An 18,031-nucleotide genomic window follows, 5' to 3' on the forward strand; every position below is an offset into this window, starting at 1 on the left:
TTGTTCACCACTTCTGATTACATGATTGTAAATTTGTCATAAATATTGCTTGCCTTCGACCACAAGAAGCTAAAGAGGTATTTCGGTAAGTGCATGAAGTAATCTGCTCTTTAGACTTAAAAAATCAACAAATGATTGTGACTGTCTGCCTGTAATGGTATATATAATGAAGTACCACTTTGCATTTTTGTAACAATTATTACATATGATATTTTTCCATCCTTTTTGATAATCTTTGGGTCATTACGCGAATGTAAGATAAAACAGTCAATTTTAAATACTGTGTACTTAATGCAAAGGAACTTTATATAGACACCAATAAAGAAAAGGTTTCTATTTAGTTTTAAAATCATTCTTCATGAAGTTCAAAAAAACCATAGTTTGCCCTAACCGTTTTCTGCCACATTTTTCTTTATTGTAGTTTACCCTAATCGTTCTTTGTAATACAGTTTTCTTTAAGTCTGACAGACACACCACAAACTAGCTCAACAATACCTTGGGCCGTATTCTAATGGAAAAAACGTTCGAAAATAACGAATAATGGCTGCCACTTGAGCTTTCTGACTGGAAATTCCTTTCCTTTCAGTCCCCTGAGCGCTTGAGCCACAGGAAGACAACCGCTAGAGCGTATAGCCAATTGACGTGGTTTTGATAAGCGTGTATATATATATATATTTTTTTTTTTATTTATTTATTATACTTTGTCGCTGTCTCCCGCGTTTGCGAGGTATCGCAAGGAAACAGACGAAAGAAATGGCCCAACCCCCCCCCCCATACGCATGTATATACATACGTCCACACACGCAAATATACATACCTACACAGCTTTCCATGGTTTACCCCAGACGCTTCACATGCCTTGATTCAATCCACTGACAGCACGTCAACCCCGGTATACCACATCGCTCCAATTCACTCTATTCCTTGCCCTCCTTTCACCCTCCTGCATGTTCAGGCCCCGATCACACAAAATCTTTTTCACTCCATCTTTCCACCTCCAATTTGGTCTCCCTCTTCTCCTCGTTCCCTCCACCTCCGACACATATATCCTCTTGGTCAATCTTTCCTCACTCATTCTCTCCATGTGCCCAAACCACTTCAAAACACCCTCTTCTGCTCTCTCAACCACGCTCTTTTTATTTCCACACATCTCTCTTACCCTTACGTTACTCACTCGATCAAACCACCTCACACCACACATTGTCCTCAAACATCTCATTTCCAGCACATCCATCCTCCTGCGCACAACTCTATCCATAGCCCACGCCTCGCAACCATACAACATTGTTGGAACCACTATTCCTTCAAACATACCCATTTTTGCTTTCCGAGATAATGTTCTCGACTTCCACACATTCTTCAAGGCCCCCAGAATTTTCGCCCCCTCCCCCACCCTATGATCCACTTCCGCTTCCATGGTTCCATCCGCTGCCAGATCCACTCCCAGATATCTAAAACACTTCACTTCCTCCAGTTTTTCTCCATTCAAACTCACCTCCCAATTGACTTGACCCTCAACCCTACTGTACCTAATGACCTTGCTCTTATTCACATTTACTCTTAACTTTCCTCTTCCACACACTTTACCAAACTCAGTCACCAGCTTCTGCAGTTTCTCACATGAATCAGCCACCAGCGCTGTATCATCAGCGAACAACAACTGACTCACTTCCCAAGCTCTCTCATCCCCAACAGACTTCATACTTGCCCCACTTTCCAAAACTCTTGCATTTACCTCCCTAACAACCCCATCCATAAACAAATTAAACAACCATGGAGACATCACACACCCCTGCCGCAAACCTACATTCACTGAGAACCAATCACTTTCCTCTCTTCCTACACGTACACATGCCTTACATCCTCGATAAAAACTTATATATATATATATATATATATATATATATATATATATATATATATATATATATATATATATATATATATATATATGCTTTGTCGCTGTCTCCCGCGTTTGCGAGGTATATATATATATATATATATATATATATATATATATATATATATATATATATATATTTTTTTTTTTTTTTTTTTTTTTTTTTTTTTTTTTTTTTTTGCTTTGTCGCTGTCTCCCGCGTTTGCGAGGTAGCGCAAGGAAACAGACGAAAGAAATGGCCCAACCCACCCCCATGCACATGTATATACATACGTCCACACACGCAAATATACATACCTACACAGCTTTCCATGGTTTACCCCAGACGCTTCACATACCCCGATTCAATCCACTGACAGCACGTCAACCCCGGTATACCACATCGCTCCAATTCACTCTATTCCTTGCCCTCCTTTCACCCTCCTGCATGTTCAGGCCCCGATCACACAAAATCTTTTTCACTCCATCTTTCCACCTCCAATTTGGTCTCCCTCTTCTCCTCGTTCCCTCCACCTCCGACACATATATCCTCTTGGTCAATCTTTCCTCACTCATTCTCCATGTGCCCAAACCATTTCAAAACACCCTCTTCTGCTCTCTCAACCACGCTCTTTTTATTTCCACACATCTCTCTCACCCTTACGTTACTTACTCGATCAAACCACCTCACACCACACATTGTCCTCAAACATCTCATTTCCAGCACATCCATCCTCCTGCGCACAACTCTATCTATAGCCCACGCCTCGCAACCATACAACATTGTTGGAACCACTATTCCTTCAAACATACCCATTTTTGCTTTCCGAGATAATGTTCTCGACTTCCACACATTCTTCAAGGCTCCCAGAATTTTCGCCCCCTCCCCCACCCTATGATCCACTTCCGCTTCCATGGTTCCATCCGCTGCCAGATCCACTCCAAGATATCTAAGACACCACTTCCTCCAGTTTTTCTCCATTCAAACTCACCTCCCAATTGACTTGACCCTCAACCCTACTGTACCTAATAACCTTGCTCTTATTCACATTTACTCTTAACTTTCTTCTTTCACACACTTTACCAAACTCAGTCACCAGCTTCTGCAGTTTCTCACATGAATATATACAGTTTTTTTCGTTGCATTATTTTGTACATGTGAGATTGTGGCATCTCTTATTCACTACGTTTTTTTTTTTTTTTTTTTTTTTTTATCAGGTGTTGTCCTCGTGCATTGTTGGACTGTGTGTATTCCTTGTATTGTACAGTCCCTTACCAGAATTAAGGACCTACTTAGTGTACAAAGTGTGTTTCAGCCATCCTTCAGTACCCTGACTGTACTGTACTCGCACCAACATACAGACTGTACTCACGCCAACATACAGACTGTACTCACACCAAGATACAGTAAACTAATCGTAAATGCTTAAAGGGAAGTATATCTTCAGGGCACATTTTGGTTTGGAAAAATGTAACTTTTTTTGTTTTTTCTCATTAAGTAGAAGGTGATCTATTTTGTTTAGTTAACGAAGCGATTCTGGTATTTCCAAATTGTCTTGAGGGTGTGTTCGATAGAGGGTATTTAATATCAGGAAACATGGATGGGGAAGTGGCCGTGGGGGGGGGGGGAGTGTATTATCATCAAGTGACTTACCTTCAAGACAGTGGCACTGTGGAGGATATGCAGATTGCCTCTGTGGGATGCGGGTCTCAGGTATTCCAGAGCCGTGGAGGACCTGACGCCGTCACGGATGGCAAACGTGGCTTGGGAAAATCCTGACGAGGAAAGGGAAAAAAAAAAAAAAAAAAGGTGGGGGAAGAAAATGGAGGGAATGACAGTACCTTGAGATTTCTTTAAAAGATGTGGATTTCGGCATCGTTGTAGGTGATTCCAGTATATATATATATATATATATATATATATATATATATATATATATATATATATATATATATATATCTTTACTGACGAAGAAATCGTGTAATTAATGTGATGGTTAAGTCCTGGTGAACTCTGCCAACCATTCGGGATTGGTTTGGTTTTTTTTTTTATTTTTTTTTTCTCAATGACCTGCTTCTTTGTGTGGGTGTTCGGGTTTGTGTTTTGTTCAGTGGAGAGGAATAGTCATTTTTTTTGGCTTGCGAATTGACAGTTTTTTGATGTGTGGCGATGCCATTAATTTTTAGTACATTGGTGTGCCCTTAATTTTATTGCACAGGCACACCCTTAATTTTTAGTACATTGGTATGACCTTAATTTTTAGTACATTGGTATGCCCTTAATTTTTAGTACATTGGTATGCCCTTAATTTTTAATGCATAGTCATATCCTTAATTCTTAGTACATTGGTATGCCCTCAATGTTTAATGCACAAGCATACCCTTAATTTTTAGTGCATTGAATGCCCCTAAATTTTTAAGGTTGTGGGAATGCCCCTCAGATGAGTTGATCATTCGTCTCCACACGGGATAGTGCAAGACACGTGTACTTACCTATCTGTTCTGGGCCATCGTGGTCGACGAATGAGTAGCCCAGCTCTTGGCCGGCCTGGATGTACGTTTGCGTAAGAGGCGTAATGGGCGCGGGGGTAACAGCTATGGGTCCGCCACGTCCGTGGTAAGCCTCTGTTGGAATGCATGGTTATGGATTACAGGGATTGATAGACAGTAATTGTTGTTTTTTGTTTTTTTTTTGAGCCAGGTGCCCCTTTCATCGACCAACCTCAAGGGGTGGATGAACAGCTGGGTTGACTGTGGACCGACTGCCATGAGTGTAGTTATTGATGAAGTTAGTGATGAGACATTTCCTAAAAGGCACGTAACTCATGCAAGATTTACCTATGTATCATCTACCACCAGTCCGTTACCTTCATCCGCCGAGGAATATCTAATCGTGAAGCGTAAATGGCGCTCACATTATCGTTCAAAAAGGTCCCCAAATTCGACTGCAGCGCCGCGTATCGCTGAGCTATTAAGTTAGTTCAAGAGAACGGTTTGGAGGTGCCCCATGTCCAGATATAGAGGCCACTGGACCCTGTGTTCAGACGAGGAGACCAGTGAACTCCGTTGTTAAATGTCTTGGGCAAATTATTAACAACATCTCTGCCATTAGAATCAAAATTTAAATAAAAAAAAATGTGTTCATTGAAACAAGAGAGCCTTAAATATTGGCAATTTCAGAATATGTGTTATTCTTATGTAGAAATAAGAAGCGGCATGTCATTGTATTTGCCATTATAACAATTCGTAACAGTTTAGTTATATGTAGATTGCTCGTCTCTTAGGGAAGAAGGAGTCAACTGATCAAAATAGATTGTTTTTGTCTTTTTTTTTTTTTTTTTTTTAGCTTACCTGTCCCCTTAGCGGTGCCACGGTAGTCCTCAGATTTGATGAAATACGGAAGGACGGAGTGGTAGTCCCATCCTGGGTTGCCCATGGCTGCCCAGTAGTCGAAATCCCGTCTGTTGCCCCGAACATGGAAGAGTCCATTTACCGTCGACCCCCCGCCTAGCACTCGACCCTGTGGCTGTCTGGCTGCCTGTATCATATGGGGGAAAGCACGACAGTTAAGGCTGTAGGAGAGTTTATATATATATATATATATATATATATATATATATATATATATATATATATATATATATATATATATATATAGTGTGTGTGTGTGTGTGTGTAGCTTGAGGGTGGGCCGTTTTGATAACTGTATAGATTTGATGACTTGTTTCCATCCCTACTCCTCGAAGCTTCGAAACTTCTCAACCCTTGCATGCCTTTCCCAGTCACTATGTATGACCTGGCACATTTGTGAGAGGCAGGTTTTCCCCACTTCCTCCAAAATTCGTAAATGCTTTTCTCTTTTCTCTACTTTTTTTCCTTTGATTAACCTCTTTATTTCAAATAAGGCCAGGCCTACTTGTGGACTTTAGTCCATGACTGATGCCTCCAATATATATATATATATATATATATATATATATATATATATATATATATATATATATATATATATATATATATATGTGTGTGTGTGTGTGTGTGTGTGTGTGTGTGTGTGTGTGTGTAATAACCCATAGAAAACTGATTTTGAAGAATATTGCTTTCCGGGTAGATATGGTACGTTTTTACATAAAACGGGAAGTGAGGCCAGGGAGGAGAAAGTCAGGTGGGTACACTTCCTTCACTTGACCCCGGTAATGGGAGGTGAGGGATTGTTAAACTCTTGCCTTCCTTTCTCAGAGTAGATGCAAATTAAGCCTCACCCTCCCTCTGCTAACTGCTCTCATCATGGGGAGTTATCACTCTGTATTTTCCTTTGGCATTTCCACCCGTGTTTGCAAGGTCTGCAGATCATGGTCGGCTGTGTGTTTATATACATGAGCAGCGGATATATATTTCTCTCGACCCGTCGGAAATGCTTCTCTCTCTCTCTCTCTCTCTCTCTCTCTCTCTCTCTCTCTCTCTCTCTCTCTCTCTCTCTCTCTCTCTCTCTCTCTCTCGTGGACCTTATTTACCACACGACGCTTTCTCTCCTGAAGGTCAGTCCTCAAGTACATACATGACACATGGAGTGGCGTGAAACTACCATGAACCACTTTGGTTACACGAAACGAAATGAAATACCTGGGTTGTGAAATTAACGTTTTTGATGCGATGCTTTGTAGACAATAGTACATAGGAGTTTCCCTATGTTGCGTTGCACTCTGCTGAACCAAAGGATCATCGAAGTATATTTAGAATGTCAGGTTGTGATCATGGGATACACACTGGGTATAAGAAAGTGGAGATTATTATGAAGTTGGCCTAATAGGCGCATCCCACAGGTTAAGGTCCCAGGTCAGGTCAGGCCAGCGCCACCCGTGGTGTGATGACGCATGGCGGCCTTGAGATTATCATAACCCAACACTCGAGGAAAGCTTCCATGATAATTACGTTGGTGATTATAAACTCTTCGAGGCCGAGGGGTATTAATTACCGACCTTGGCTGTTGATATGATGTGCAGGTGATAACTTAACCCCCCCCCCCCCCACACACACACACACACACACACCACCACCACCACCACCAGACTTACCCAAGTGTAAATATCCAATAATTAACATTTTTGGGATAGAATATGTATTACCAGTAAGTGACGTGGTGTATTGATATATTTCGTAAATTCGCGTAGTGATTGTGTGATGGAGGAACGAATTCGTGCACTGAATTTCTACATTTTAAAGACTCACCTGTCCGGCCATGTTCTTGCAGGCGTACCTCTGGGGAACGGTCCTGTAGCCCCAGTCCTCGCTGTAGCCCGGGACGAAATTGATCGGGAGGAATGCTGGCACGTACGTCTCCAAGGGAGGAGGTGGTCCGGCCTCCAGCAGCAAGACCTTCCACCCTGGCACCTCGGATAGTCTGGAAGCCACGACGCTGCCAGCCGTACCACCGCCAACTGGAAAAGGTAAAGTCATGTAGCTCCTTCAGTCCCATTATAGTAGAAGGCAATTATCGTCGTCGTTGTTCTCCTCCTTCTGCGTGGTCACAACCACCGCCAACACACCCCACCCGCGCCCTTGTACAGCCGCGGTGTGATCTGTCTGTGTGGTCAGACCTTCGGCTAAGATCGGGCTCAAGCGGCCCTTGAGTTATTATCTGAGGTCGTGGATCACCGTCCTGTGAAACTGGTACTCTTGCCTAGACTTCGCGGAGGCCATGGATTTTCAGTTTTTACAAACGTTTAGTTTACTTTTAAGCTGTATACGACGAGACGAAGTCCCTCATGAATATATCATATCCCCGTCAGATATGCGAGCAACATACACTTTGGTTATACTCACAAGTAACCTGTTAAGATATGCTAGTGATATCCAACGTAGGTAGTATATCCCTAATAGCCTAATGTAAGAATATACCCATAATGATAGTCTCGTAAATCGGCCGTAGCAGCAGGTTTGGCCTAGCGGGCAAGCCATGCTTCACTTGGGGTCACTCATAAACTCTGGAGGATCCTTGGAATGACCCATCCCCTTAGGGCAGGTTCAGCCATGGTCCTCTGTAGGGAGAGAGAGAGAGAGAGAGAGAGAGAGAGAGAGAGAGAGAGAGAGAGAGAGAGAGAGAGAGAGAGAGAGAGAGAGCATAATTTCCCCTCCTCTCTAACTCCCTCATGAATAGAGTCGACATAACACGTTCGTGGCGATAGGTCCCGTCAGCAAATGTAGGTAGACGTAGATTTACGTGCATGACCATTTTTTTTTTCTACTTTTTTTGGGGGTCAATCACGTTCATCCAGGGGAAGATTAATGGCAAAGCGGTCCATCGCTGGTGGAAAGTACGACCAGAAAGTGAAGATAAAAAGTAGGATGGGCGACCTTCGAGTATGTTGGTCAATGTTGGGTCAGGACCTCTTCTTGTCTGGTGTTCCTTCCTCCCTGGCCGGCAGTAGTTGCTGTGTGCGCTAGCACAGTTGATGCCAGAGCCTCGCTCGCTTCTCTACGTGCGGATAGTCGTATTATTATTATTTTTTTTTTCATGGAAGACTGCTTATGCCATGGCTTTGCAAAGATGCCAGATTGCAAGTTGTGGGGGATGGTATTCTTGCAAATCCTGTGGCCTGCTTGTCGCTGGGGAGGGAATTGTAAAGTGCAGCTGATAATTACTGGTTCAGCCCGTGGTCATTCATAATCTAGTTCGACAAGGAAACTGCACAACGAGGCCAAGGAGAACCTAATTAATGATGTGGCTCCTGTACAGGATGGATCAGTAGGTCACTCAGAACTGAGGGATGAGTGAAGGCTGGACCTGAACAGAACAGTGGGCTTCAGCACGCTTCGCTTCTCCTGAAGAAACGCATCATTCCATCATGTATTATTGTCCTTACTGTTTGTTTACATTTGATCGCCGTTTCCCCCGGCGCGACGGCGAGGTAACGCCGGGAGACAGACGAAGGAAGACCCATCCACTCTTATACTTACATATATACATCCACGTACATATACATACATGCTTATATATAACATATACGTACGGCAAGGGGTCACAATGGTGCGCGTGATCTAGGATATATGCAAGATTCCTCAAGAAAACGAAACACAATGTTTCCAAGTGCTCCTTCGTGCAGTGATCATATATATGTGTGTGTGTGTGCAGGTCCAGAGAGAAAGAATGTTGAGTTATATGGTCTTGAGATGGCGATGCGTTCGTTCCAGTAATCACGTACAGCCATCTTATCCTTGTGTGAGGACGAGAAGCACCTTCCGGTGGTGACTGTGCCGTCCAGAAGACCATCCATGATGTATGGGTCTTCCTCTTTACTTGTACAGGCTGAGCAAGATGTACAAATGGGCTTCATAAACTGTGTTTTGAGCAGTCATATCATCACGTATTCCTTGTATATGACAACATCCACTTTGCTGTCACATCCCACCAGTATTTTGTGGCGACTGATGCACATCTCTGTAGGTATGTGTGTGTGTATGTGTGTGTGTGTGTGTGTGTGTGTGTGTATGTGTGTGTGTGTGTATGTGTGTGTGTTTTCATGAATGAGATTAAGAGAGGGAAAACATGGCGTCGCAACCCACGTACCAGACGATGGGGCTCGTCACACCTTCGTTTATCAGGGAAGAGCGGTTGATTTTGACTCGGCTGCATTGGCATCTGTCGGCCCCAAACAGCTCAGGGAGCCACAGGTGTTGAGGGGCTTCCAGCAGCTCTCACCAGCGCCACTTCATCATTCCAGGCCTCAGATTTAGGCCAGAGCCCCTGGCCAAACGCTCGCCAGCCAGCCAACCCCCCCCTAACTCCATGACTCAGGCTGATGGCGCAACTTGTGAGCGAGCGAGCGCGGTCAGATGGGGTTGATTTAGTCGTATTTTATAAGAAACAAAAAAGAAAAGACCAGGGTTTGCTTTGTGATCACCCCCCCCCCCCCCCCCTCACTTTAGGAACAATCGCTGACCCTTGTCAGCGACGCAAGTCACCACGCGACCAAAAGGTCACACAACACCCGCCTCAGACAGTGTAGAACTGGTTCAATGAGGCTTAGGTCACCTCGCCTCCCACGCTCATGGTGGTGTGGTCGTCATGAATATGTAACCAATTAAGTAATTACCTTTTTTTTTCTATTATTGAAATTTTTAAAGGATTTTAATTTAGTCCTTGGATGTTGGGGGGTTAGACCTCCAATACGTTGCAGGGCTCGTGTGGTACGCAAAACCTTTTACGAAATGTGATCAGTCTTTTGTCTGGATGTTAAGAGTCAAATTTACATAAGCCTTTCAAGACGTATTCCTTGTCTTGGCTTCAGAGAAACGAGATGAAATGTGGCAACAGCGAGGCCGAACGTTAAAAGAAAAAAACACACACGTGTAAAGTGTTCTAGATTTTCACTTTCCAACTGTCACTGGTGCCTCTGTGGCACTCCGGAATATGACCATTCGTCCATTAACATGATTGCAGGAATCTTGGTTACTAGTGAAGGAATATCGGAGAAAATGGAAAGCAGGATATTACATATGTAAGAATATTTATCCAGGACAATTTGAAAGGTCTGGATGAACGCTTGTTTATATATATATATATATATATATATATATATATATATATATATATATATATATATATATATATATATATATATTATCCCTGGGGATAGGGGAGAAAGAATACTTCCCACGTATTCCCTGCGTGTCGTAGAAGGCAACTAAAAGGCAAGGGAGCGGGGGGCTGGAAATCCTCCCCTCTCCCTTTTTTTTTTTTTTTTTTTTTTTTTTTTTTTTCAAAAGAAGGGACAGAGAAGGGGGCCAGGTGAGGATATTCCCTCAAAGGTCCAGTCCTCTGTTCTTAACGCTACCTCGCTAATGCGGGAGATGGCGAATAGTATGAAAGAAAGATATATATATATATATATATATATATATATATATATATATATATATATATATATATATATATATTGTTTTTTTTTCCAAAAGAAAGAACAGAGAAGGGGGCCAGGTGAGGATATTTCCTCAAAGGCTCAGTCCTCTGTTCTTAACGCTACCTCGCTAACGCGGGAAATGGCGAATAGTGTGAAAGAAAGATATATAACCGGCGCGTACCGTTGACTTATCTGGTTTCGTATCGCTCCAGTTTCGGGTTCATAAGACTCGATACGGATCCGCCTGTTTGATTCCCTTTTAATACTGACCGTCACCGAGTGTTACGTCACTGCTGTTGCTGCAGTCCTGACAGAAGACTGGGGTAAGGCTAAGAGGTTCTTGTAAAAGTATTTGATTGGGGGGGGGGGTCGTCAAAGATTCGTTGAAGTCAAGAACTTAAATAGAGCGAAAGACAGACCCGGTGGAGTGGCCTACAATAAATGACCCGATCTGATTCAAACATTTCTTTTTTTTTTATACCGTGTATCTGACAAGCCATGAAATGGGAACATGGTAAGTGTTCATGTCGCGTGAAGTAAATCCCAGAAAATAATTAGTCTCGATAATTCTTCCTATGTACAGGATGAGACGGCCTGGAAAAAAAAAAGATAACTTTGTTTCTCCACTTGGTGAAATTGGAATTGGTAGTCGTCACTTGTTTACCAAATGGCGTCCGAGCTACGTCTCTCGGTTGTATATCAACTGACTGTTATATTTCCTTCTTGTATCTCCCCTGATGATGTGATTACACGAATGTACACTTGGGAACGTATCGTATGTTATTTCCACGTGGACTCTTAGGAGTATATATTTATTGTTGTGACTGTGAGGTCCTATATAACCTCACAGTCATAACACTTGACATCCAGTCAGCCACACACGACATGCAACACAGCGTTACATCATGGGAAGAATGACTCGCCCGGAAGAGAATACGCGGCCTGCATCCCCAAGCTTGAACACCCATATTTTGTTTTCCCTTCGTCACCCCAGATGACATGAGGAGGTCACGTCACCTCTAGCCAGACGCGCTATACGTAGGCCGTGGGTGAGGCGGTCAACGCCCAAAAACGAACCATCGCCACAGCGAAATGGTTAGTAAAAAAAAAAACAAAAATGCCGCCAATGGCGAATGTATAATTTTTTTTTCAAAGAGAAAGAGAGATATCACGTCGTCTGGTTACGGCAAATGTTGCAGGTAACGACATGTGTTTTACGAGAGGGAAAGACAGCTATCTTTACTGTCCAGCTGGATGAATGCACATAAACGCCTCTGTTAGCTCGAGACGCCATCGCAATGGTTGATAGAATGAAAAAATATATTTCTTATCTATAGAAACGTCTGCAGATGGGAGGGGTTCGGCTTGATGAAAGTGTCTGTTGTACCTTCAACACTCTTTGTGATGAAAGTGGACACATATCATGACACTTCCTGTTATCTGATGTCTTATTAGAACATTTGTACCCGTATTGGGGATAATGCTATTATCTGTCATGTTATGATTCACATTAGGATAGCAAGAGTAATGTTGTGATGAATATGTTATTATTATTATTATTATTATTATTATTATTATTATTATTATTATTGGAGATGGCATATTGATAAGAGTTAATAGAGATGCTTTGTGGAAGGTATAAGAGTATATGGTGTGGTAGGTAAGTTGCTAGAAGCAGTGAACAGTTTTTATCAAGGATGTAAGGCATTTGTACGAATAAGGAGTGAGGAAAGTGATTGGTTCCCATTGAATGTCGGTTTACGGTAGGGGTGCGTGATGTCTCCATGGTTGTTTAATTTGTTTGTGGATGGGGTGGTTAGGAAAGTGAATGCAAGAGTTTTGGAGAGAGGGGCAAGTATGCAGTCTGTTGTGGATGAGAGGGCTTGGGAAGTAAATCAGTTGTTGTTCGCTGATGATACAGCGCTGGTGGCTGATTCGGTGGAGAAACTGCCAAAATTGGTGAGTTTGGTAAAGTGTGTGAAAAAGAAAGCTGAGAGTGAATGTGAATAAGAGCAAGGCTGAGTGTGGTTGAGAAAGCAGAAGAGGGTGTTTTGAAATGGTTTGGTCACATGGAGAAAATGAGTGAAAAGATTGACAAAGAGGATGTATATGTCAGAGGTGGAGGGACCGAGGAGAAGTGGGAGACCAAATTGGAGGTGGGTGCTGTTTCTTGTGTGGCGGGGTGGCGACGGGAAAGGATGAAGGCAGCGGGTATGAATATGTACATGTGCATATATGTATATATACACATATATATCTACACGTTGAAATGTATAGGTATGTGTATGTGCGTTTGTAGGCGTCAATGTAAATGCATGTGTGAGTGGATTTGGCCATTCTTTTGTCTGTTTCCTTGCGCTCCTTCGCTAACGCGGGAGACAGCGACTAAGTATGATTAAGATGAATTATTATTATTATTATTATTATTATTATTATTATTATTATTAGTATTATATTTTAGTTGTTGTATTAGTTGTAGTAGTAGTAATTTTTCAAATGGTAGATGAAAATTCATATTTTTTTCGTAACGTTTTACCTTGAGATATGAGATGATGATGTACGATAATTATGGACCATAATCTGAAAGTGTCTCTGAAGACTTCGTCTCTTCTCTACGTGTGAGGGGTCAAGTGTGGCCCCCTCCTGCCTCACCACCACCACTGGTTCACCTTGACCTCCACCATTTCCTAATGAGCTCGCGAGCCGAACCAGACGCGGGCGCAGGCCCCTGTGGGCCAGGCTATTTTGGCGCGATTGGATTAATATTATGGCATGTTTCTGGGGCCGCCAGAGATGTAAATACGCTCATTGCTATGATTCCCGACTTCCCCACGTCGCCATTCTTGATGCTTTGGGGTCGTCGGGGACGTGTGGGGGTCAGGATAGGGTTAACTGTCTGGGATGTGATGAAGGGTAGTAGTTCAGGGTGAGGCAGCGTCTTGGATATCGCCTTCAGAACCCCTCCAGTTGCTTCCAGATGGCTGCTGTATCCCTTAGCTTTTGTGTGGAAATAGGCCACACGAGGATGGACCGTTATGTTACTTTTTTCCCCCCTTCTCTTCTTCTTTCTCTGGCCTTTCCCTCTGTACCTATGAGAATTGGGGCGACGAACACCAGCTGAGCCCTTAATCAATTTCTCTATTCCTTTTTCTCTTTCCATGATCGCTGGACATGGGCGAGACAGGCCACATTTATCTTCGTGCCTTGTTGAAGGCTGTAAAGACATCAACGTAACAACCCGGCAACATGAAGGTTGAAGGAAAGTGTCCGGATACGTCGGCGGGCATAAATCCGGATAAATGAAAGGTGTATTATGTTCATCACTGCCTAGACCCTACGTTTATACACCTCCTACAAATACCATCATGATCACATTTGTTGTAGCAACAGGGGCAGCCTGTTTGCTGTTTTTACGATGCCGGTGTTGCCCAGGGAAGGTCAACAGATGCCGGTGATAAACGAATAAGAAATACGTGTTGGTGGGTCATGAGCCGGGCCGGGCTGGGGCCTAGGGTTCATGGTCATGTCAGGATTAAGCAGTGGGACACATGATGGGTTAAGGAGTGAGGCCTCGTGGTGGGTTAAGGAGTAGGGCCACGTGGTGGGTTAAGGAGTGGGGCCCGTGGTGGGTTAAGGAGTGGGCCACGGACGAACCCACCCAGCACTCTCCCTGCTACCTGAGAACCATTAAGAATGATCAGTTGAGCTATCATCGCGCGCCATATACTCACCCTCCCCGTCTCTTTTTTCTGTCTGCTCGCTGTCTCCTCCCTGACGGTGTGTAGTAAAAATTCCGTCAGTCATCGTACAGACGTGCCAACATATACGTGGCTTCATTCAACCTTGCCTAAGCAGGCCGCTGCGAGACGCGACGCGCGCTTTACGCCATCAAAAAATAACATTTTTTTTTTCTTTTCCAGTCAGGTTTGGCCGCAGTAGACAGGCGTATATATTTACCTCTCCTTGACCCAGAGATTATATGTCCCATTTGCATAATCGTCGTGCGCGCTCGTGAGGGATACTTTCCCAAGGGCTGGGTGGGTGGAATCTCATATACGCTAGGCTGAGCCAAGAAGGCTCCTGTTCGAACGGCCGTTTTCGCAGAGCAACGGTTGTGTGTCTCTTAACAGTCGCGCGGGGGGGGGGGAGAGAGAGAGAGAGAGAGAGAGAGAGAGAGAGAGAGAGAGAGAGAGAGAGAGAGAGAGACCGGTCCTGGACGCACTCTCCAGGCCAGGTTTGGTGTTACGCAAGAGGGTACAGTCATTGTACGTCGCGCATCCCATCGATTTGGTGTGTGTGTGTGTGTGTGTGTATGTGTGGGGGGGGGTGGGGGTGTGACTTGTCAGGTAGGAATGGAGTTGCGGGATATTTTAAGCGGATTTTATTACCAGCTCTGAAAATCACTCCGTGGCAAATTTCTTTTTATATATAATATAATATGATATAATATATGTGTAGTAGTATAGTTGCTCAGACGAGGTGAAATTTGGGCTTGAATGTGAATTATTCTCAGAAACTACTGTGGTTGTCGAGTTCCTTTCCTATCTCCCGAGTTCGTTTTATCCCTCGTTTCGATCTCTTTGTTCTCATTGGCATAGGGTCCTTCTCTAGACTGACACATGCAGAGGCACTAACTACACTGTGAGTCATCTGAGGTTACTTTCTTGGCGTCTTGACTATCAGTTAGTGGTCTCGATCCTGCGCATTCGACCCGCGCATTCGACTCTGTGCATTTTTCGAATCACGTTCTTATAGGCTCAACCCATGCCATTAAGAAATAAACACTTCACTCATAAACATAAAAACTGATGTGTACACATTCACAGATATAGTGCAAAGGACGCGAACTTTTTATACAACTCGGAATACCCTCCAACAGCAAGGATTCGAACCCGGTACCTTTAGTGTGGTTGCTGGGTACACGGCCCACTCGGCTCGTCTGCTGTAAAACTTTGGGGATTATAGCTGAGCGGTTAGCGTACCCAGTTACTCGCAAATGTCACGGGGTTCGAATCCATGCTATTCAAGGGCATTGTTTTATATATATATATATATATATATATATATATATATATATATATATATATATATATATATATATATATATACATTAACGTTTTACCTATGGGCACCTCGGACTCGAATATCGGTTCGTTAATCATTGGACCGCGTTCCCTCGGCGTCCACATTCAAACCGTCATCATATCTAGTCCACGCCTCCAACTTAGGTTATGATAAGGATACATTGACATGAAGAGGAATACGTGCTTACCAACGATGAAGTCATAGGCGGGAGCGAGGGGGCCGAGGTGTTCGAAGTGGCCCAGTCCAGCTTCGGGGAACACCGTCAGCAGCACCAGCCGTACAATAGGCAGGACCGTGGCCGTGGAGAGGGCCAGGAAGGAGTCACGCAGCAGGTTGAGCGACATGGTCCTGGAACCTGTGGAATGTACACAGTGGGGTTAGGTCAGGTCTTGAAACTTGTGGAATGTACTCAGTGGGGTTAGGTCAGGTCCTGAAACCTGTGGAATGTACACAGTGGGGTTAGGTCAAGTGTAGAAGTGAGGGCGAAGCGCTCATATATAATAAAGGTAATATAACAATATGGAAGATATAGATAATCAGTATTTATGTAGCATTTGCGTGTATCGTAATGAGGAATGACAGTCTAGCCTAATATCGAAAACCAGTTCACAAAAAGCCTTCATGTAACAATGCCTCAACGAACTTTTTTTTTTTTGACTTGTATTTTTTTAAGTTCTGACAAGTTTCAACTCTTAGAATTAAAAGATTTTTAACAGCTTTTAAGACCTGAATGTCCAAGAGACGGAGTGATTCCGGCCAGCCAATTGTGGAATTGTGATTGTATTTCTTCTCCCTCGCGTCCAAAGTCGAGAAAAGTGTGACTTTTCTCGCACGGAACGCCGCCACCCTGAGCCGCTCTGCCGTGAATTTACAGTATGCATTCTGCCGCAGGGGAGAACGAACACACACACGCGCACGCGCATATGGTGACTCAAAATAGCTGTAGTCAAGTGGGGTTCCCCCCCCCTCCCCCCGAGACACGATGGTGCAACTACCATGACGGCATGACTTCACAGTGACGCTGGCCCTCCTCCTGAATGAGTGTCACGTGACCACGAGATTATTTTGAGAAGTATTGAGGACGTACAAAATGTTAAAAAAAAAAAAAGGAGAATAACGAAATCGCTGAGTGGCTTAAGCCTTGTAAATTACGTATTACCGCATTCAGTTTACAAGTGAGACACAGTCATGCTGTAGCAAGTGTAGCTGAACATGGTTTGGATAATTATGATTGGTCACGAGAATTGGCCCAGGCGATTTACGCAATGGCTCTGGCCCAGAGATCATATCCGACTGTGGTTCTCTTTTTAAGCACACATGTCGCCAGGAACATTTTCTTGGCGAGTGCTTGCAACATGCACGTCCACATGGTGAAGAATGAATACGGTCGGCACCGGCCCACTTGGGGTTCGAGTTCTGGGCGCGGCAGTCGGCCCACACCCAACCCAGGCGTTCATTCCCCTCTTCCACGATTGCTCAGTAAAAAATGTCTATACATATACGATATAACAATAACAGTATTTCTCTAAGTTGAAGGTTGTGTCAGATATTTATTGCAAACATGAATGCGATACACTTTGAATAACGGTTTATAATGTAATTAAGTAGTCTTTTTAATGGTACTCGACCGTACATTGCCACAACAATTATAATTAAATGATAATCAACGCCAATTTACGATATTTAAAAACTCCCCGGCATTTGGAATGTTGTATACGCGGTAGTTCGACCGCTGTAGCACGATCTAACTGCTTATTAAGACCACCTTGATTATAACTGCTCTTTAAGACCACCTTGATTATAAACATTGTCATCGCACGCCAGCCCATTGGTGTCCCTCAACCCTGAGCTGACCGCGGTGGTGTTGAGTGTAGGCTGGTCATGAGGGGAAGGGCATAGTTCCCTCGTCAGCCTTAACCTGATGATCACGGGGACGTCAGCCTTGACACTGATTCGCATGAGGTATCCACCGTGCATCTTATCATGTCCTTCCCTGGGACACGGACGCGGACGGCGGGCGCTGTGGCCTATTGTCTGTCGTCCGCAAGACGCCTTGGTGACCGTGCCATAAGGCCCTTGAACGTAACGTTGGCCTTCAGATATCAGATCTTACGTGCAGTGTTGTGGTGGTTATGAGAGAGAGAGAGAGCAAGCCTTTTTGATTGCT

General features: G+C 43.7%; 1 protein-coding gene across 2 annotated transcripts in view; it reads right to left on the reverse strand.

Moving 5' to 3' along the window:
* LOC139764817 (glucose dehydrogenase [FAD, quinone]-like) overlaps positions 1 to 18,031 on the reverse strand; it is a 35,019-nt gene that overhangs the window by 15,636 nt on the left and 1,352 nt on the right. For both annotated transcript variants that reach the window (XM_071691779.1, XM_071691780.1), the window contains exons 2-6: positions 16,052 to 16,219; positions 7,109 to 7,317; positions 5,231 to 5,417; positions 4,373 to 4,504; positions 3,534 to 3,655 (exon numbers count right to left, since the gene is read on the reverse strand). In XM_071691779.1, the coding sequence (XP_071547880.1) occupies positions 3,534 to 3,655; positions 4,373 to 4,504; positions 5,231 to 5,417; positions 7,109 to 7,317; positions 16,052 to 16,208 (807 nt within the window). In that variant the 5' untranslated portion in view covers positions 16,209 to 16,219. The remainder of the gene's footprint in view (positions 1 to 3,533; positions 3,656 to 4,372; positions 4,505 to 5,230; positions 5,418 to 7,108; positions 7,318 to 16,051; positions 16,220 to 18,031) is intronic.

This window comes from Panulirus ornatus, chromosome 51 (genome assembly GCF_036320965.1).
Source record: "Panulirus ornatus isolate Po-2019 chromosome 51, ASM3632096v1, whole genome shotgun sequence".
Lineage (NCBI taxonomy): Eukaryota > Metazoa > Arthropoda > Malacostraca > Decapoda > Palinuridae > Panulirus > Panulirus ornatus.